The 19,381-nt window shown below is 40.8% G+C and overlaps 1 protein-coding gene across 1 annotated transcript in view; it reads right to left on the reverse strand.

The window, feature by feature from the left end:
* The window catches only part of cep120 (centrosomal protein 120), a 30,133-nt gene extending 10,967 nt beyond the window's left edge, over positions 1 to 19,166 (reverse strand). Inside the window, exons 1-17 of the mRNA XM_085785796.1 lie at positions 18,928 to 19,166; positions 15,975 to 16,131; positions 15,774 to 15,888; positions 14,643 to 14,787; positions 13,617 to 13,765; positions 12,502 to 12,696; positions 10,847 to 11,071; positions 9,207 to 9,429; positions 8,360 to 8,573; positions 7,205 to 7,354; positions 5,831 to 6,034; positions 5,651 to 5,747; positions 4,194 to 4,361; positions 4,016 to 4,105; positions 3,507 to 3,599; positions 2,663 to 2,824; positions 1,513 to 1,635 (exon numbers count right to left, since the gene is read on the reverse strand). Of these exons, the coding sequence (XP_085641922.1) occupies positions 1,513 to 1,635; positions 2,663 to 2,824; positions 3,507 to 3,599; positions 4,016 to 4,105; positions 4,194 to 4,361; positions 5,651 to 5,747; positions 5,831 to 6,034; positions 7,205 to 7,354; positions 8,360 to 8,573; positions 9,207 to 9,429; positions 10,847 to 11,071; positions 12,502 to 12,696; positions 13,617 to 13,765; positions 14,643 to 14,787; positions 15,774 to 15,888; positions 15,975 to 16,131; positions 18,928 to 18,976 (2,559 nt within the window). The 5' untranslated portion in view covers positions 18,977 to 19,166. The remainder of the gene's footprint in view (positions 1 to 1,512; positions 1,636 to 2,662; positions 2,825 to 3,506; positions 3,600 to 4,015; positions 4,106 to 4,193; positions 4,362 to 5,650; positions 5,748 to 5,830; positions 6,035 to 7,204; positions 7,355 to 8,359; positions 8,574 to 9,206; positions 9,430 to 10,846; positions 11,072 to 12,501; positions 12,697 to 13,616; positions 13,766 to 14,642; positions 14,788 to 15,773; positions 15,889 to 15,974; positions 16,132 to 18,927) is intronic.
* Between the last annotated feature and the right edge of the window lie 215 nt (positions 19,167 to 19,381).

The following is a 19,381-nucleotide window of genomic DNA, read 5'->3' on the forward strand; positions in this document are numbered from 1 at the left end:
CCGATACTTCAGTACCAAGTCGATACGTCGATATGGACAGAATTTCATATCTCGATATCGATACGATACGACTGTGGTTTCAGGGAAAACTGAGCATTCTTCAAAAAATAAATAAATAAAGCAGCTTTATCATTCCAAAGGATGTTGGAAGTGCAGTTTTATTGAACAGAAGCTGTGACTTACAGTCTTCACAGTCTTTATACAAAAGACAAATGTTTGCAAATGATCATCAGAACCGCCACTATCTGGCTTTCTGTGCATTTATTTTGAAAGGACAGCTAGAGAGAGACAGGGACCTTGAGTACAATGGAATGGAGTAAATGTTCTAGGAAAAGAGACATATTTACCATCTGAACTGTTCTCAGGGTATATACAGGAATCTTGAAGTTAATTTTAAAACCTTTTTAAGACTTTTTCAAGACCTTCTCAATATTTTTCAGTACCTCACCGCCGCTTCAAGCTGTAACCATTTACATCACTTTTAACTTAACAGTTTTAGTTTGTGATAAAGACTATAGACCACTATGATACAACAGAATTCAAAATAGGCTGGGATAATAAATCAAGGCAAAGCTTATAAAAAAAAAAAACATTGCTCCACTCTCAAAAAACAAAAACAACAATCTTCTTTCCTTTTTTATGTACCGGTTCATCTTTGGTTTTTAATAAAAATTAATAAATTCACACACTTTTACAATGTTTTTTAGGACTCTTGGTCAGCTAATTCAGAAAAAAATACCTTCAAAATTTAAGACTTTATAAAGTCATGACAAGACTTTTTAATACTATTTAAGGGTCTTCATTTTCCCAAAATTGATTTATCACCTTTTAATACTTTTCAAGACCCCGCGGATACCCTGTTATTCTTTGATGTTTAAATTTGATTTTAATATAAAGTTGAATGAAGTTTGGTGTTGTTCTGAGTGCGGCCATCACAAGAACTGATACCGCAAAACAGGAGCAATTACACTGAAAATCTTCAGATTCCTTCTTTTAGACCTAAAATGTTAGGAAAATACAGCCCTGAGTTGAATTTGCGCAGAATTGTCCTTTAAAACAGCCCCAAAAGTTTAATAATGAGAACAACAGTTCTGCTGTTGAACTACTTGAAGGAAAACACACACCGACTATATGACTTTCTGTTTGTGTTGAGACATATTTACCATCTGAACTGTTCTAAACTTCATGTTTCTGCTGCTCTTTAAACTCTAAAGTTTGATGTGAAACATTTTTTAAATAAAGTAATGAATTCAGAGGAACAGGGGTTCAGTTTGTTTGTTTTATCATTGTATCACATACGTATCAAGAATAGTAGAAATTCACTGGTATTGTGATATTGTGAGTGGCTCCTTTAATGAATGAATGAATGACTGAATGAATGAAGGCATTAATTCAAACATGTGAGTAATATATAAACTTAGGCTGGAATATCCCTTTAAACAAGTCATCAAGGTGAATATAAACAACATCAGACATATCAATAGTATTAATATTAATAATAATAATAAATACCTTCTCCAGAGTGAGCAGGTTGACGTCTGACTGTAATCTGACCTCAGGTCTGCTGTGCTGCTGCTCTCTGAACACCTGGAACTCTCTCTCCAGATGTTTGTACCGAGACTCGCCGTCCGAGATCTGCACACGCACACGTCAGTGAAACACACACATGTTACACACACAGACAGAGAGACAGGTGTGTGTGTGTGTGCAGGGTTCCTACAGGTTCCTTCAGGTTAAATTAACCATTTATATAAAAATGTAAAACCTATTTCACTGCCCTACCGGCAAAAAAAAGTATCCTCAAATTTCAGAGCGTTTACTGTAAATTAACTGTATCATCCCACTGTTTTTCTGCTCTTTGTGCTCTGCTAGGGATGGAACAATATCACAATACCTCAATAACAAGCCCATGATATTTACTGCAGTATCATAAGGCTTCATGATATCAAAATCTCACTGTTTGATGATACCATATAAGCTCCACAGCACAAGATTTATTCCACTATCCATAAGTCAACAAGAAGAACATTGATCAAAAATAATTGTGGTTGACATATGAAACTTTTGACGAAAAATGCAATATGGAGAAGTTAAATACAGCACAACTTTTAAAAGGGACAACGAGGAGTTTCTATTTGGTTATAAAAAATCTCACGTTAATGTGGATGACTCTACGTTACCCACACAGCCCATTTTAGATAAATATATCGTTTTGTCTCTATGGTTATTTTGTTATTATTAGTGGTGGCGGAGATGCTGGGCGAGCCAACCAGCATTTTTTACTTTCGGTTTCGCGGTGAGTCATGAGAATAACGCCGCCGAATCGCCGTTTATGGTGGGAACTACGACGGTATGTGATCGTCTTCCAACCTCTGACTTTAATTCTTGATGAATGAAAACATGAGTCTGTCTTGCGCCGGTCAAAGAATTTCACTCATAAATGTAGTGTGAAAACACTTCGCTTTTCCAAAACTCCTCGTTGTCCCTTTAAGACCCAGAAATCAAAGTCTTTTTCAAGTCTTTTTAAGGTATTATTTCCAAATTCATAAATTCAATGCTTTTAAGACTTTTTAAGACCCCGCGGGAACCCTGTGTGTGTGTGTGTGTGTGTGTGTGTGTGTGTGTGTGTGTGTGTGTGTGTGTGTGTGTGTGTGTTGTCCACCTGCTGCAGCAGTCGTCCTCTCTCGTCCTCCATCAGTCGGACCTTGTCTCTCTCCAGCTCCAGCCGTCTCTCACAGTCCAGCTGCAGCCGCCTGCTGCTGTCCTCCGCCTCCCTCTGCATCAGGGCCTGGTCGGCCCGCAGCTCCCTCTGCAGCCGCTCCGTCTACACACACACACACACACACACACACATAATCAGAATACACACATTTACACACAGTCAGACCACACAACAATAGCTGGGTTTCCATCACAGGTTTCCACTAAATAAAAGCGATATTTCTAAAATTTCCCTCGTTGGACAAAATTTTGAAATAAACACCAGAAATACACAAATATTTGTTCTGAGATTGAACATCGTCACCTTTTTTAATCAATGTATTGATTTTTAGGGCCAATGGCGTGATTAAACACTTCCTGCACTAGGATCTGGCACAAATTAAGCACTTTATATCTTATCTATTTATATATTTATTATATATTTCTGGCCATATCTATTATGTGTATCTGGCCTCATAACATTTCGATTTCCCTTCATGAAGTTTTGTATTGATTCGGTAGAACTTGTTCCAAATGTTACATAACAGATTTGGTTGAAGTGCCCTCTAGTGGACGCAACACGTAGGCCTAATAATAATCTGGTATCGGTGTATATAATGATATAATTAATAAAAAAAAAATTAAAAAACATTAACAAATTTGAATAAATTTTGAATATTTAACATAAGAAGCATTAGAAATTTGAATATGATTTGAGGGGAGGATCGACAGCCCTAAAACACAACTACTGATGATGCTGTGTATCTGTGTGATGATGCGTTCAGGGTCTGGGTGCAGTGTGGGACCTGCAGCTCCGCCTCCGCCAGCTGCTTCTCTCTTCTCTCCAGATCAGACAAAGTTTTCTGCAGCTGCTCCTCCAACAGGTTGAACTCCAACTCCTGCAGGAGAGAGAGTACATGTGTTAAAGGGATAGTTCAACATTTTGGCAAGGGTGGTGAAAACAGTCTCTGCATTTCCCTCTACAACAACTCTGTAACGTTGTGTTATTATCTCATAGCGTGGTGAATGTGCAGCTCACAACTTGTCCACCAGAGCGTTGTGGAGTTGTTGGATTGTGTATTTGATGAGTTTGATGATGGAAAAACCAAGAAATCCCATTAGTCTCCGTAGTGTAGCTCTGAGCAGCTCACGGCTCTGCTCCACCGTTCTAAAAACAGCTTGCACCGACAATTAAAGATAACAAACCTACTGCTATGACTATAGGGATTATGGCAATGGGCTAATTTGCCAAAATGTTGAACTACCCCTTTAGAGAGAGTGTGTGTGTGTGTGTGTGTGTGTGTGTGTTCTCCACCTTCTTCTTGACCAGAGCTTCTCTCTCTCTGTCTCTCCTCCTCCACTCCTCGGCCAACGCCTTCATGTGGCTCAGCTCCTTCTTCTTCAGCTGTGACACACACACACACACAATGAGGTCAACACACACACACACACACACACACACACACTCTCTCAGCAGGCTCAGACTCTGCTACCTGGTCGTCGAACAGATCCTCCTGCTCCTCCTTCCACAGCTCCAGCTCCAGGGCCGTACGATACTCCAGAGTGTCTCTGGGGCCCGAGGGAGCCGAGGGGCCCCGGGGGGGAGGGGGGGCCGCAGGGTGGGAGGGGCCCTGAGGAGGGGGAGGGGCCACATGCTCAGTCTGAGGAGGCAGAGAGGGAATCAGAGTGAAGCTTAGAGGTCGGCGACAGAGCAAATATTTCGTATCACGATTTTATCACTTTTTTTTTACATTGATTTTCACTGTACTGGTTTTTGGCTGTTTTGCAGGTTACTGAACTATAGTCTGCAAAACTGCTACAGTCAATAAGAAGAACAACTAAAGGCCCCAGACCGCTCAGTGTTTCCTCCAGGATTTTTTTAAAGAGTGGCGGCGAGGGTGGTCTGATCGGGGGGGGGGGGCGCGAGACCAGATCGTCGACTAGTCGCTGATGACGTCATTCATATTTTTCCCATCATAACTAAAATCCCAGGAGGAGGGAAATGCTCTGCAACAATCTGTATTCACTGACTGACGCTCACGCACAGAAATGAGTCCACAGAACAGCAGCTTTATAAACAACAAGCTGTAAATCAGTTTGTTTTTTTGTAACATATAGCCTACAGGTGCAAAAGAAAATCCTGTAGCTACTGTTCATTAAACAATTAGGGAGGAAAACGACACACAGGCCTCGTCACCATCACAGTCCTGCTCAGTCACAGTTTCACTCACAGTTTTTGTTTTTCCTGGTTGGTTGCTGCTGTTGTTGTTGTGCGACGTAAAGCTGTCGATATGAGCGGAGTTTTTTTTTTTTTTTTTTTAATTGCCGGCAGCCCGGACACACTGCCCGCGGCAGCGGCAGTTTCTCCTGCTCTGCTCTGCTCTCTTCTGTAGGCTACTCGGTTGCGGTTTTCCACACACACAGGTCTGTCTCTAGCGCTGTATGTAGCCTATGGATGTGTCTTGTGTGCAGACGCAACTGACAAATATTTATAGACAGACAAGCAAACTTAATCATCATTTATTTTATTTTGAAAATTGACCGGATTCTCTCGCCTTTTCTGTGCCCGACTTCCTGTCTGGTACGATCTCGCTCTATCCAGCTTGACGGCGCTCGTATTTTTTTCATTCAGCCACTCAGCTGTTGTTTCAAGCAGCTACTCTTGTAGCCTACTGTCACATGATCAGCGACTAGTCGACGTCAAGCTCAAAACGTCATTGTGGAGCAGTGGACTAGTCTGTGCAACCCCTAGTGGAAAACCTGCTTTACATTGTTTTAACATTAAAAAAAAAAAATAAATGAAAAAACAAAATCATCATTCTGAAGGTGTGGCGGCTTTTATTTTGCCGTGGCGGTGCGCCACGATCAATTACATGTAGCGGAAACCCTGCCGCTGGTCTGTCACTTTATCGTGTCCCCAGAACCAGAACCACTTCCTGTTGAGTCTGACCTGTGAGGAGTCGGACACGACGACGTCTCTCTCCGTCACCAGCCCCAGGTCGTCCAGCGTCGCCACGTAGCTCAGCTCCGCCACCGTCTCCATCGGCCTGATGGAAGAGGCATACGAAGGGTTAACCACCACCGTTCTGCTGTCACATGACTGCGTTCACATGACGACGTGTCCTCCTACCCGTGCGTCCCGACCACCGGCGTCCTGTCCCGGTGCGTCTGTCTCCAGCTCTGCTCGCCGCCGCCACCACTGCTGGCCGCTGCCGCCGCCGCACCGCGGCTCCGCTCGCTGCTCAGCAGGCGAGACAGCTGCAGCGAGGCTCGGCCAATCAGCTGGTCCCTGTGGGCGGAGTCTCTGTGCCACACCTCCACCACCAGAGGAACTCTACACACACACACAGAGTGAACCCCACAGCCTGTTGTTGTAAACCTAGATAAGGGATTGAGCCGGGATATGTTGGTTATCCTGGTTTAATTTAGCCACAAGTCAGTTTTTGGGTTGTCTGCAGCTAGCCTGCTCCAGACCATAACAACAGCCAGGCTTTTGTACTATATCACTTTTAAATTAATGTTGCACTGTATTTTAACTTATATCTAGGTTGCTCCTTTGTTGTGTATATTCGTTGTCTAGACATTGCAGGATATATTTTATCATATATTTTCCTCTCTGTATTCTATTTATTTTCCTTAACTAATTTATTTTCCTCTGGAGCGGCCTGGCTGAATAATTTCCTTCGGGATGAATAAATTATATCTATCTATCTATCTATCTATCTATCTATCTATCTATCAGTTGATTCTGTTGTCTTTATCTGTGAAGTCAGCAGTCACTCTGATCAGAAATCAACGTGTTTCAGACAGTTTTTCCATGTTCTTATGTAGCCTACATATTGGCCTGATTTCTAAACAAACTAAATACATTTACAATAATCAAAAAACATGAAACATTTATAATATTTATTGGGCTTTTTTTTTCATAATTAGGCCTTCAAAATTATTTTTTATAAAATATGTTACAAAATAAGTATATTGGCCTAAATATTGGTTGAGGTAAGAACATAAGAATAAAATTGAGTGAGTTTGAGCACCTTATATAATAATATAATAATTTGTACACCTCATCTGAACATCTTTATCAGCAATTTATTGAAGCAGCAGACTGCATAATGTTCTTGTATTTAATTAATTTTCACCTTTTGCACTTTTGGCCACGTGTATTTGTGCTGTATGAACTTTACTTTAGATTTGTGCAATGAATCAACTTCCACTGCTCATCATTTAGGCAAAGTGCACAACTGTTCATCTGTGAAAGGAACTGGAGTCGAACAACCAACTGAACCAGGATGGACTGAAGAGACTTTGTCCAACCGGCTTTCCCACTTATCCTGGATTTCTTTATTCTACTTTCGAACAGCAGAGCTCCACACCAGCCGGTAACCTGTCCTACAGCTCCATCTGCTGGTCACCGTGTGTGTGTGTGTGTGTGTGTGTGTGTGTGTGTGTGTGTGCGTGTGTGTGTGTGTGTGTGTGTGTGTGTGTGTGTGTGTGTGTGGACCTGAGGAAGGTGTCCTGCAGCTGCTGAGGCAGAGCGGCGAAGTCGAAGGCGCAGAAGGACTGAGGCAGAGAAACCTCCATGTTCCTGTGCAGCTCCACCGGAGGGTTGGTGAAGATGGGAGCGGCCGAGCCGAAGAACGGGTACGAGTACCTGTCACCATGACAACCACAACAACAACAACAACAACAACAACAACACTAGAGTCAGTGCGAGGGCCGGCAAAACGATTGTCTCATAAAATATTCAAATTTTTTTAATTGAACAACTATTCGACTATGTGAAAATCACTGCCCATCTCTATTTAATAAGATTATGAAGCATAGTGGTTCATCCATGTGCATAATGTCACTGCTTAACCTTCTTTAATCAGGGTATATACAGGAATCTTGAAGTTAATTTTAATACCTTTTTAAGACTTTTTCAAGACCTTCTCAATATTTTTCAATATCTCACTGCCACTTCAAGCTGTAACCATTTACATCAGTGACACTTTTAACTTAACAGTTCTAGTTTGTGATAAAGACTATAGACCACTATGATACAACAGAATTCAATATAGGCTAGGATAATAAATCAAAGGCAAAGTTTATAAAAAATAAAAAATAAACATTGCTCCACTCTCAAAAAACAAAAACAACAATCTTCTTTTCTATTTTATGCACCGGTTCATCTTTGTTTTTTAATAAAATGAATAAATTCACACACTTTCACGATGTTTTTTAGGACTCAAACTCTTGGTCAGCTAATTCAGAAAAAATACCTTCAAAATTTAAGACTTTATAAAGTCGTAAAAAGACTTGTTAATACTTTTTAAGGGTCTTAATTTTCCCAAAATTGATTTTTCACCTTTTAATACTTTTCAAGACCCCGCTGATACCCTGTTAATGTAGCCTGAACATTAATATTTTCAATAATGCACCAGGTGAGAGAGTTTCAATCAGTTTGCAGCTTTAGTTCTGTGGAAATCTCCTTTATTATTTATTGGAACTAAAACTGAAATTACTGTAAATGACTCGATACTGAATCGAAATGGATCGGATCGAAAATCTAATCGATGTTTGTTTGTTTATTCTGACTATATAAATAGTACAAGCCTACTACTAAACTATTTCTTTTCCCAGTCTAACACAGAGATGAAGTGACTTCCTGTCTGACCGTAGCGTGGCGTTGACGGCGTGGCTCAGGCTCAGCTGGCCGAGGCGGTTCAGGTCCAGAGAGAAGCAGTAGTGATGAGCCGCGGCCGGGATCGACACTTTGGGGGCCGAGACGCTGACGGACGAAGCTCCGCCCCCTCCTGCTGCCGCCGCTGCTGCTGTTGCCGCCGGCGACGCCTCCGTCTGAGCGCGGACAGGAAGCTCCAGGTCTGCAGCTGGAGAGGAAACATCATCATCATCATTAAAATAATAAACAAAGAGTGCTGTAGTGAACCTACCAAACCACTATTTATAAGATCTAAAGCCTTCAAACGTTCAGATATTGTGTTCCTAAAGACAATGGAAATCATTTTTCGAGTAAAGAACAACAGCCTTCCAGCTTGTATCCTTCAGTTATTTAAATGAAGAAAAGGAAACTATAATTTAAGAAGATTATTCATTTTTCAAAATGTGTAAAGTGAGAACTAATATAAAATAAAATGTGTTTCAGTCTTGGGAGTTAAAATGTGGAATAAGCTCAGTGATGAGTTGAAGACATGTAGTTCTTTGTTGAGTTTTAAGAAAGCCTTGAAATGTAAAATAATGAAAAATTATAAAATACAGTACTGGTTACTTTCATCTTATTATTTTGGGCTGTTGATATTCTAGGTAATTTAATTTCATAGAGTGTAAAGGAGAGGAAAATATAAGCGTAAATGTGTGTGTGGTTGTAATTGTGTATAATATGTGCTGTAAATTGTTCACACAAAATGGTTGACTTTGATGTTGGTGTTGTGTGACCGAAATAAACTAATTTCATTCATTCATTCATTCATTCATGAGGCGTGAGGTGTCAGTCAGAGCTTCACCTGCGAGCCCCGCCCCCCCGCGGCCGCGCTGCAGCTCCTCCAGGAGACTCTCCGCCTCGCTCTCCGTGTGGGAGGAGGAGGAGGGGGGAGGAAGAGGAGGAGGAAGAGGAGCAGCGGAGGCAGCTGGAGGGGAGGAGTCACCTGTTCCCAGGTGAGGAGGAGGAGCAGAGGGAGGAGGGAGGGAGGACATGTGAGCTCTGCCTCCATCTTTACTCCTCAGAGACTGAAGAGAGAAAAACAACGTCAACTATTTAGTTCAGTTTTGAGAAATAAATCTGAAATCAGGAAGATTGAAAATGTATTTATCAAGAATAGTCTGGTAAAGTTTTAGTGTTTAAACGTTTTCATGCACTGGAGGCTCAATTGTTCAAATATCAAAAGTTTCTAAAGCTTTGGGGCGACATTTTGGTGAAAGTTGCAAAACTGTAGCACTTTTAAACACTTATTGTGCCCCCCCCTCCCAGGAGGAATACTGACATGTCCTTGGAGTTGAGTAAATCTGGCATGTGACTGGAGCTTTATGCAAAGTTTGGTGATTTTTCATGTACAGGAAGTACTAGAGAATGCATTTCCTGAAGGAAACACGGGTGAAAGCTGGAAGCTGGAAGCTGAATGAGCTGAATTAAAGCAGAAGTGAGTGATATATTTGTGTTAATATAAGTCTTAAATAGTTATATCTTCTGACAGCAATCACTTACATAGAGTGTTTGGTCTGAAACACGGGTCTGTCAGTCACTCTGCTCTGCTCTGAGCCGAAGAGAAAACATTTATCGTATCCTACAGTTTTTATCCAATGAGGAGAGAGAACGGCATGCAGGGCTGTGTGTGCAGCCAAGGAACGCCTTGAATGTGGTGACGTAGCGACGAGGACTGTTATGGTGCGTTCAAGGAAACTCGTATTTTTCCGACCGCGAAGTGGTACCAGTTCGATCTGGTACGACTTCACCGGTCGGAAGTTACGAGTGGCCGTTATAGTGACTTTCACCGGTAAAACAGGTCGGAAAAACACGAGTGGGTTGCCTTGAACGCTACAAAGTCGTAAGTTGTGACTTGAAGCTGTAATTTACGATTTCAAAAGCCGGCCTGGAACGCAGCATTAGCGAAAACGACCGGACCACTTACTTCTGCTTTAATTGTTGAAACAATGCTGAATTAAAGGGACAACGAGGAGTTTCTCCATCGGCAGAACGAAAAATTCCTCATATTAATGTGGATGAATCTACGTTACCACTTGTTAATGGGCCCATTTTCGATAAATATATCGTTCTGTCTCTATCGTTATTTTGTTATTATTAGTGGTGGTGGAAATGCTGGTCGAGCCGACCAGCGTTTCCTTACTTTCGGTTTCGTGGTGAGTCATGAGAATAACGCTGCCGAATCTCCATTTATGGTGGGAACTACGACGGTATGTGATCGTCTTCCAACCTCTGACTTTAATTCTTGATGAATGAAAACATGAGTCTGTCTTGCGCCGGTCAAAGAATTTCACGGTGCGGAGGCTCATAAATGTAGTGAGAAAACGCTTCGCTTTTCCAAAACTCCTCATTGTCCCTTTAAAGTGAAGAAACTGCTGAAGAAATCTTGGAAGAAGAAGATGAAGAAGAAGGTGAAGAAAACAACAACAGTCTGTGTGTGTGTACCTGAGCGGCGACCCCCTCCCTCCTCAGGCTGACGGCCACGCCCACCGTGGGCTGCAGGTCGGGGGGCGGAGCCGCCATCGACCGCCTGACGCGCTGCGGCGGCCGCAGGACGAACGCTCCCTCCACCGTCGCCGCGGCGTCGTCGAGGTCGACGGGGACGGAGGACAGAGCGGACAGAGAGACGTCGGTGCTGCCCAGAGAGTGGTTCCCACAGCACAGGTGAACCTGGGGGAGGGGGAGACACACCTGGTCACCAAAAAGGGTTAAAAATTGCTACTAAATTTTGACGTACAGCGATTCTGCAAAAATGGCGTCTACACCAAAAATATTTACACTCTTTTCAGATCTATCAAAGCAATTTCCATTGATAAATCACACCGGACCCAAGAAAAGTGCGGATGTGAACACTCATATTCCGCCCCCTAAACACCCAAACACAACCATATATGGCCAATGCAAATCAGCAGCACGTGCATATTAAAGCAGAAGTAAGTGATATATTTGTGTTAATATAAGTCTTAAATAGTTATATCTTCCGACAGCAATCACTTACATAGAGTGTTTGGACTGAAACACGGGTCTCTCAGTCCCTCTGCTCTGCTCTGAGCCGAGGAGAAAACATTTATCGTATCCTACAGTTTTTATCCAATGAGGAGAGAGAACGGCATGCAGGGCTGTGTGTGCAGCCAAGGGACGCTGTGAATGTGGCGACGTAGGGACGAGGACTGTTATGGTGCGTTCAAGGAAACTCGTATTTTTCCGACCGTGAAGTTGTACCAGTTCGATCTGGTACGAGTTCACGGGTCAGAAGTTACGAGTGGCCGTTATAGTGACTTTCACCGGTAAAACAGGTCGGAAAAACACGAGTGGGTTGCCTGAAACGCTACAAAGTCGTAAATTGTGACTTGAAGCTGTAATTTACGATTTCAAAAGCCTGCCTGGAACGCAGCATTAGCCAAAACGACCGGATCACTTACTTCTGCTTTAAGTAGCCATGTGCACTCTGGAAATGTGTGGAGTGACGTCAGTGGAAGACGGTGAAGACAACGGACGGACGGAGAGCGGCAATATCAGGCAATAAATCAGTCAGAAAAAATATCTTGCATCGAAATAGGCCACAATAAAATAAAAAAAACTCCCAAATCTGAATGAAACAGAGCAGAAAGACGAATAATCATATTTAATCTGCCCCTTTATCCCAGATAACTTTTTTTTTTTTCTTTAGATGATGTGACAAACAATGTAAAACAGTACAGGGTTTCCACTACCAGTTACCATTACTTTGCCCCTTTCCATTAGACAAATGTCAAAAAATGTTAAAAATGTTAAAAATGTTAAAAATGCAGACTAAAAATCGAGAGAATCGGTAATATCGTAGAATCGCAATTTAAATCGAATCGCCATCCAAAAAATCGTAGAAGAATCGAATCGGGAGAAAAGCAGATCGTCCCAGCCCTATTAGTGGGTTTGATTCCTGTCGGACTAGAGTGTGTAAAAGCAAAAAAAGCAAAAACATAATAAATGAATAAAACCCGAGTAGAACCGTGTCGAACCGCGTGGCGCTAGTGGGAAATGACCATAATAACCCCCCTAAAGAGTCTCAACCCGTCTTGTGCATCAATAAACAAACATAACATTATAAACTCGGCGCTCACCTGCAGGCTGGGCTGCTGGGACAGGAAGCTGAGCAGGATCTGCTTGCTGCTGCGGAGGCGGACGGAGGCGCGCTCCGGCTCGAAGTCGGGGCTCAGCAGGTTGGTGAACGGCTCGCTGGTGATGTCATTACCCAGCAGGGAGTAGTAGAAGAAGAAGTGGGAGCTGTGGGACAGCTTCATGCTGCTGGGGACCAACTGACACACACACACACACACACACCAAGTCGTTCAATTAAATACATCTGGTCCATGATGTCATCTTCATTACATAAAAAGATCCTCAGTCTGGATGTATGAAGTTTAAAGGAATAGTTCACCAAAAAATGAAATTCAGTCATTAGTGACTGCCCCTCATGCTGGTGAATACTCCAGAGTAGTTTTTTATTCCTCAAAGTGCATCTGGAGACCCGGGAGGCCGGTTCCTAGTCCAATGAAAACTTTATATGAGAGTCAATAGGGCCCAAAAAAAAAAAAAACGTCCATAAAACTACACAAAAACCATTTAACATTCCTCCACACTGCTCGTCCACTGCAATCCAAGTGTCCTGAAGGGAGATAGTCCAGAGTTTACTGGAAACTACGTCATTTAGGACATTTTTACAGCCTAAACAGTCATGGATTGAATTTGCCCGTGAACGTGATGCACGCAGACGTGACCAGACTTGCCTCGATGACATTGTTTCGGGTAAAATCTGGACTATCTCCCTTCAGGACACTTGGATTGCAGCGGACGAGCAGTGTGGAGGAAGATTAAATGGTTTTTGTGTAGTTTTATGGACTTTATTACTCTCATTTAAAGTTTTGGTTGGACTAGGAACTAGCCTCCCGGGTCTCCAGACTTTGAGGAATAAAAAACTACTCTGGAGTATTCATCAGCATGAGGGGGAGTCACTAACCCTAACCCTTTCATTTTTTGGTGAACTATTCCTTTAACATCTACAAAAACACCACAGTAAAACTTTAAGTACTTTATCTACATATTCATGCACCTTTATAAACAAAGACACAGATTAAACAAATAAAAACAAAGTCTAATAAACAGTGTGGGAAGAAAAAGAGTTTTTATTGGGTTTTTTTAAACAATAAAAGTGGGCGTGGCCTGTCGGCGCTCTCACCTGCTCCAGTTTGGTGGCGAAGGCGACGGTGACGGAGAGGACGAACATGTCGCTGCAGCGCTCCGCCGGGCCGAGCTGGTGGTGGCCCTGGTCTGGGACCAGCACCGCCTCCAGCTGGCCCGGCAGCAGCTCCGTCGCCGTGGGAGACCCTGAGGGAGACACCATCATCATTTAACTCCACTACAGAGGAAACACTCTGGTGTTTTTTACAGACTTTCAGGCTGAGATCAATAAAATAAAAACAAAACAAAACAAAACAGAAGCTCTTCACTTTTTAATGAAACCACAGAAAATCTGAAGTTTTTCAGCTGCGAGATTCGACTCCACGTGACTGAGGTTAAATCACAGGAGCTGCAGTTTGTTGTGCACTGTCAGCACCATGTGTGGTGTTGCCATGGAGACGCCCTGGACAACCAATCATGTTCTCAAGAAGACAAACATTTTTAAAGTGAAAATGAAGCAAAAACTAGAAAAAGATAGCATTTCCTGCAGAAAATGTATGTGAATGCTGAAAGCAGCTGAACGCTATTGCTAAAGCAATGCTGAATGAGCTGAAGAAATTGTTGAATCAATGCTAAATTAGCTGAAGAAACTGCTAAAGCAATGTTGAAAAGGCTAAAGCTGAAACATATAAAGCAGTAGAAATGCTAAAGGGAGAAGAAAACATTGAAATCCTGCATGTTTAAGTGTAACGGTTGAATAGTGGAAATCTGCAGCTAACCTGACAGGAAGGACAACTGATGAACCAGCACTAACATGAAGCAATGGCTGAGAATAAATTAAAAAGTAGAAGATGTGAGATGAAATGGCTAGAAATTACTTGAATTGTTGAAGAGGATGATGAAGACACGAAAAGTTTGAAAAATTCCTGAATTTAAAAAAAAGTTAATACCTACTGAAATACATTGTAAAATGACAGTAAAATGCCTTCAGCATTCACACTAATTAATTCACACTGAGTCACAAGCACATTATGATGGACAGATAGAGACAGATAGAGACAGGTAGAGACAGATAGAGACGGACCTTGTCTGGGCGGGGCCTTCCGGGCTCTGAACCTATCAGGCGACGGCTCTGAGGGTTTGGAGTCGTTCTCCAGCAGCAGGCCGAGCAGCAGCGCCGGACGCTGTTTGGTGTATTTACTGCTGAGCAGAGGAAACCAGCGCGCCTCCTACACACACACACACACACACACAAGGTTAATATAGTTTAAAAATGTTCATTAGTTTTTATTATTTCTATCTAGTTTTTCAGTTTGAGTTTAGTTTTAGTGAGTTCAACAAGTGATGAAGCAGTTTGAGTTTATGTTTATTTTATTTGATATGGACATTACAAATACATTGAGACTGTTCCAGTGGATAGACCAGATGGTTTGCTTGGGTGTGTTAGCACACGATGTACTAATTTTCAACATTTTAGTTTTGAGAAATTGACTAGTTTTTATGTAGTTTTTATTTAGTCTTAGTCTAGTTTTTATTTAGTCTTAGTTGTAGTTGTCCAGGTTTTAGGAGAAAGCCTCTGTCCGACCTCTGAAGATGAACTTGTTCCCTTTTAGTTGCATCCATCCCATAATGTTCCCATCAGTCCTCATCAGGTTTCATTCACTCTTCTCTACCTGTGGGTCGTACTCTAAGTCGTCCCATATCGACCTTTAGACATCGACAAGAAAACTACAACTAAGTTGATGCTATCTGACTCTACTTTAGTTTTAGTTTAGTTCTCCTTTTTGGAAAAATTGTAATTTTTATTTTGATTTCAGTTTACTAAGTTGTTTTTTCACTGCCAGAAAAACAGTTTTTCCCCCCAAGCCACCAGACTATTAAACAAACCAACCCAACAATAAATCCAAATGGAAAATGGACTCTGGCTGTGGCCTTTTCAACTTCCCTTTAATCCTTTTAAACTTTTTAGGTTTTAGTATCGTAATTTATTTATTGTCTCTTTTTATTCATTATGCATATTGTGGAGTGTCCACCCAACCTAAGCTTCTCACAATGTACGTACTTGTACATCTATGTGACAATAAACTTCTTGAATCTTGAAAAATCAGTTTTATCAAATGGGGCGTGGCCTCTCCGAAAGGGGCGGGGTCTCTCTAACGGGGGTGTGGCCTCTCGGAGGGGGCGTGGCCTGCATGAAGGGGGCGTGGTCTCTGACCTGTCTGACCTCGGTCACCGAGCGCAGGTCGAGGACGATGTACCCGACGCTCTCTCTCTTCCTGCTGACCGAGTCCACGGCGAAACACTGGAGCTTGATGGGAGTTCTCTGCAGCCTGGAGGAGGGAGGACAGCTCGTTGTTACCATGGAAACCCAGACACCATGTGTGTGTGTGTGTGTGTGTGTGTGTGTGAGGCGGACCGGTGCTGGTGCAGCGTGCGGCGGTCCAGCTCCCAGCCCAGCTCGGTGCTGAACAGCGGCTGCTCTCGGTGCTCCACCGGGTCGGTGCTCAGCTGCTCGCCGTCGAAGCTCGCCACCACCTCCAGGCTGAGACGGGGACACTTGGGGAAGTGACGGCCTGAGACGGGAGAGACGGGACAGACCGGACAGACGGTTTACTGTTACCAGGGTTCCTACACATTTTACATTTCCAAATTCCATACTTTTTCCAGACCCTAATTTCCGGACTTGCACTGCAAAAAACTCGTAACCAAGAATATTTGTCTTATTTCTAGTCAAAACAAATCTCATTCTACTTAAAATAAGACTCATCACATAAAAAGTAGCTTGTTTTTAGACACTTTTTTTACTTCTTTCAAGCTGATTTACACTTGAAATAAGTAGAAAAATCTGATGGTGGAGCAAGTTTTTCTTTCTTATTACAAGCACAAACTTCCTTTCACTGGCAGATTTTTCTACTTATTTCAAGTGAAAATTTGTTTGAAACAAGTGCAAATGATCTAAAAACAAGTTTGTTTTTAGGTGATGAGTCTTATTTTAAGTGGAAAGAGATTAGTTTTGACAAGAAATAAGACAAATATTCTTGGAAAGATTTTGAGTTTTTGCAGTGTCTCAGTAAATTCTTTTTTTAATAATTTATGACATTTAAGTAAATAGATGTTTATCATGTTAATAAATCATGCAATTAATCATTTGTTTTCATTATTCTGAATTTGTATGCCATTATGTAACCAAATCATTTCCAGGATGTTGTAGCTAGGTACAACAGCGCATACAAAAATAATAATGTGAATAAGACCAAACCCAGATAAATATATTTCCATACAATAGTTTCCATTTTCCATACTTTTCCAGACCTGGAAATGTATAAAATCAAATCCCATACTTTCCATACTTTCCATACTTGTGTAGGAACCCTGTGTTACTGTTGTCTATAAAAGGTGGACAAACCTGGAACAAACTCCCAGTCACAATTAGAGAGAGCAGCACTTTTACCATGTTCAAGGGAAAACATGTAACCACCTGTAACTTATATAGAACAACTGCCGGGGAACCACTTGAGTTTTTATTTTTCAGTTAATTGTACACAATGTTTTTTTGTGTACGTCATTTTTGGTTCTAGTAGTACTTACATAATTACGATTATGTATTACATTTCTTGCAATATCAACACACTCCTGCTTGTGCAACTGTGTGTACGGGCATCGTGCAATACAACCTGGTACCCATGCACTACTTTAGCACTTTTGCACTTTATCTCTCAGAAACTCTTATGGTCCCCCTGCCCATGGAAGTGTTGTCAAAATGTCAATGTTTTATTTCGTTATAGTCGTCTTGGTATCTCCTTGTTGTCTGTATTATTATGTTGTTTATATTACTATGTATATTGTCACTGTACTGTTTTTTATGTTATGGAGCTCTAGATGGAAATTAGCATTGCTGCTATAATCCGGCACGTTTACATGTTTTTATATGTAGATTAATGTGCACTGTCCCACCCAAATAAACAAATAAAGTAAAGATACATTTGTACATTATAAACAAAGTGGTGAATTAGGCTATTTAGATTTTGTTTTGTTTGATCTGATTCGTAGATTATCATTATTTGCTGCCGTTTTCTTATTGGTTCAGAAGTATAATATGACGCTTGTGTGTTTTTTGGTTAATAAAGTGAAGCTGTGGAGCCGAGGGAGTTTTTCTGTTGTAAAAGAAAGAACGTATAATATTCTGGAAATCATTTCTGGAAGCTGCCAAACAGACAGAGAAGTGAATGAAAACAAATCACAGAAAGAAGAGTCTGTTTTCGTTACTATAAATTAACTAACTTGAATGTTACTGTACAATAAGTGTAAAACTTAGACTAAATCCCGTCTCAAATCTTTACATAAAGACACAGTGATCCCAGTAGAGACGGCAAAAATCTAAAAACAAGAATAAAAGTTGAAATATAATAGAAAACCTGCAGTAAAGAGCAGCTAAACAGAACTAGTGAATATCTCATAATGTTATTAACATGTGTGTGAAGCTTTGTTTATTCAGCTTTATCATCGTTGCATGAAGGATGAAAATGTACTTTGACTAAACTTTGATTAGTTTCTCTTTATTATTTCATCTGGCCTGGATTTTTCTTAAAAAACACAAAACAAAACAACATATATTCTCAGTTGTGTTGTCTACTGTAGTTTATAAGGACTTTAATTAAACTAATGTAAATATAACACTACTGTAGTTTATAAATACTTTAATTAAACTAATATAACACTACTATAGTTTATAAAGACTTTAATTAAACTAATGTAAATATAACACTACTGTAGTTTATAAATACTTTAATTAAACTAATATAACACTACTATAGTTTATAAAGACTTTAATTAAACTAATGTAAATATAACACTACTGTAGTTTATAAAGACTTTAATTAAACTAATGTAAATATAACACTACTGTAGTTTATAAAGACTTTAATTAAACTAATGTAAATATAACACTACTGTAGTTTATAAATATTTTAATTAAACTAATATAACACTACTATAGTTTATAAAGACTTTAATTAAACTAATGTAAATATAACACTACTGTAGTTTATAAAGACTTTAATTAAATTAAAGATAATAACACTACTGTAGTTCATAAATACTCTAATTAAACTAATGTAAATATAACACTAGTGTAGTTTATAAGGAACTTTAATTAAGTTAATGCAAAGATAATAACACTAAGTTACTGTAGTGACTCGGAGGATTTAACGGAAATCACCGACAGTTACCGAACCACTTCCCCGGAGATTGACACCGGTGAAGCCGCTGTTTACTGACAACACACCGGTAAAATAAACCTGTGTAGTTTGGTTAATGTTTAGTTAATTAATTAAGAATTAAAGAGTTTGTGTTTCTTGTTCCTAACTCACCTTCCAGGATCGACACAACGATCAGAAGTTGTTCGCTCTTCGCAGACATGTTGACATCTGTTCACTGCTGTAACTTTCTCCGACAGTTTCAATCAAACTGTTAAAAACTAAAAATCCGCTTCAGATCTTCATTTAGTTGTGAATTAATTAACTTCAGGGAAACTAAACTGAGACAGAGGATGAGACTTCAACCGTTGCAGCGAACAGCCGCTTTCTTGTCAAGCTTTGGCGCCACCCATTTTGTTTTAAAACCGGAAGTGATGAAGGCGACGCTGACACGTCACAGCGTCACCTGGCGGCCGGAGGTGGAACTGCAGCTGCAAACAGAAAACTGTCACTTTCAACTATTGATAAATATCAGTTATAAGTTACGTTTTATTTGTGTTCCTATATATATTTGGATTATAATCTACGTTATATATTTTAATAATAGTATTGTATTATTGTAATACTT

Source organism: Trachurus japonicus, chromosome 9, assembly GCF_045865225.1.
Source record: "Trachurus japonicus isolate A0001 chromosome 9, Traja_1.0".
NCBI classification, from domain to species: domain Eukaryota; kingdom Metazoa; phylum Chordata; class Actinopteri; order Carangiformes; family Carangidae; genus Trachurus; species Trachurus japonicus.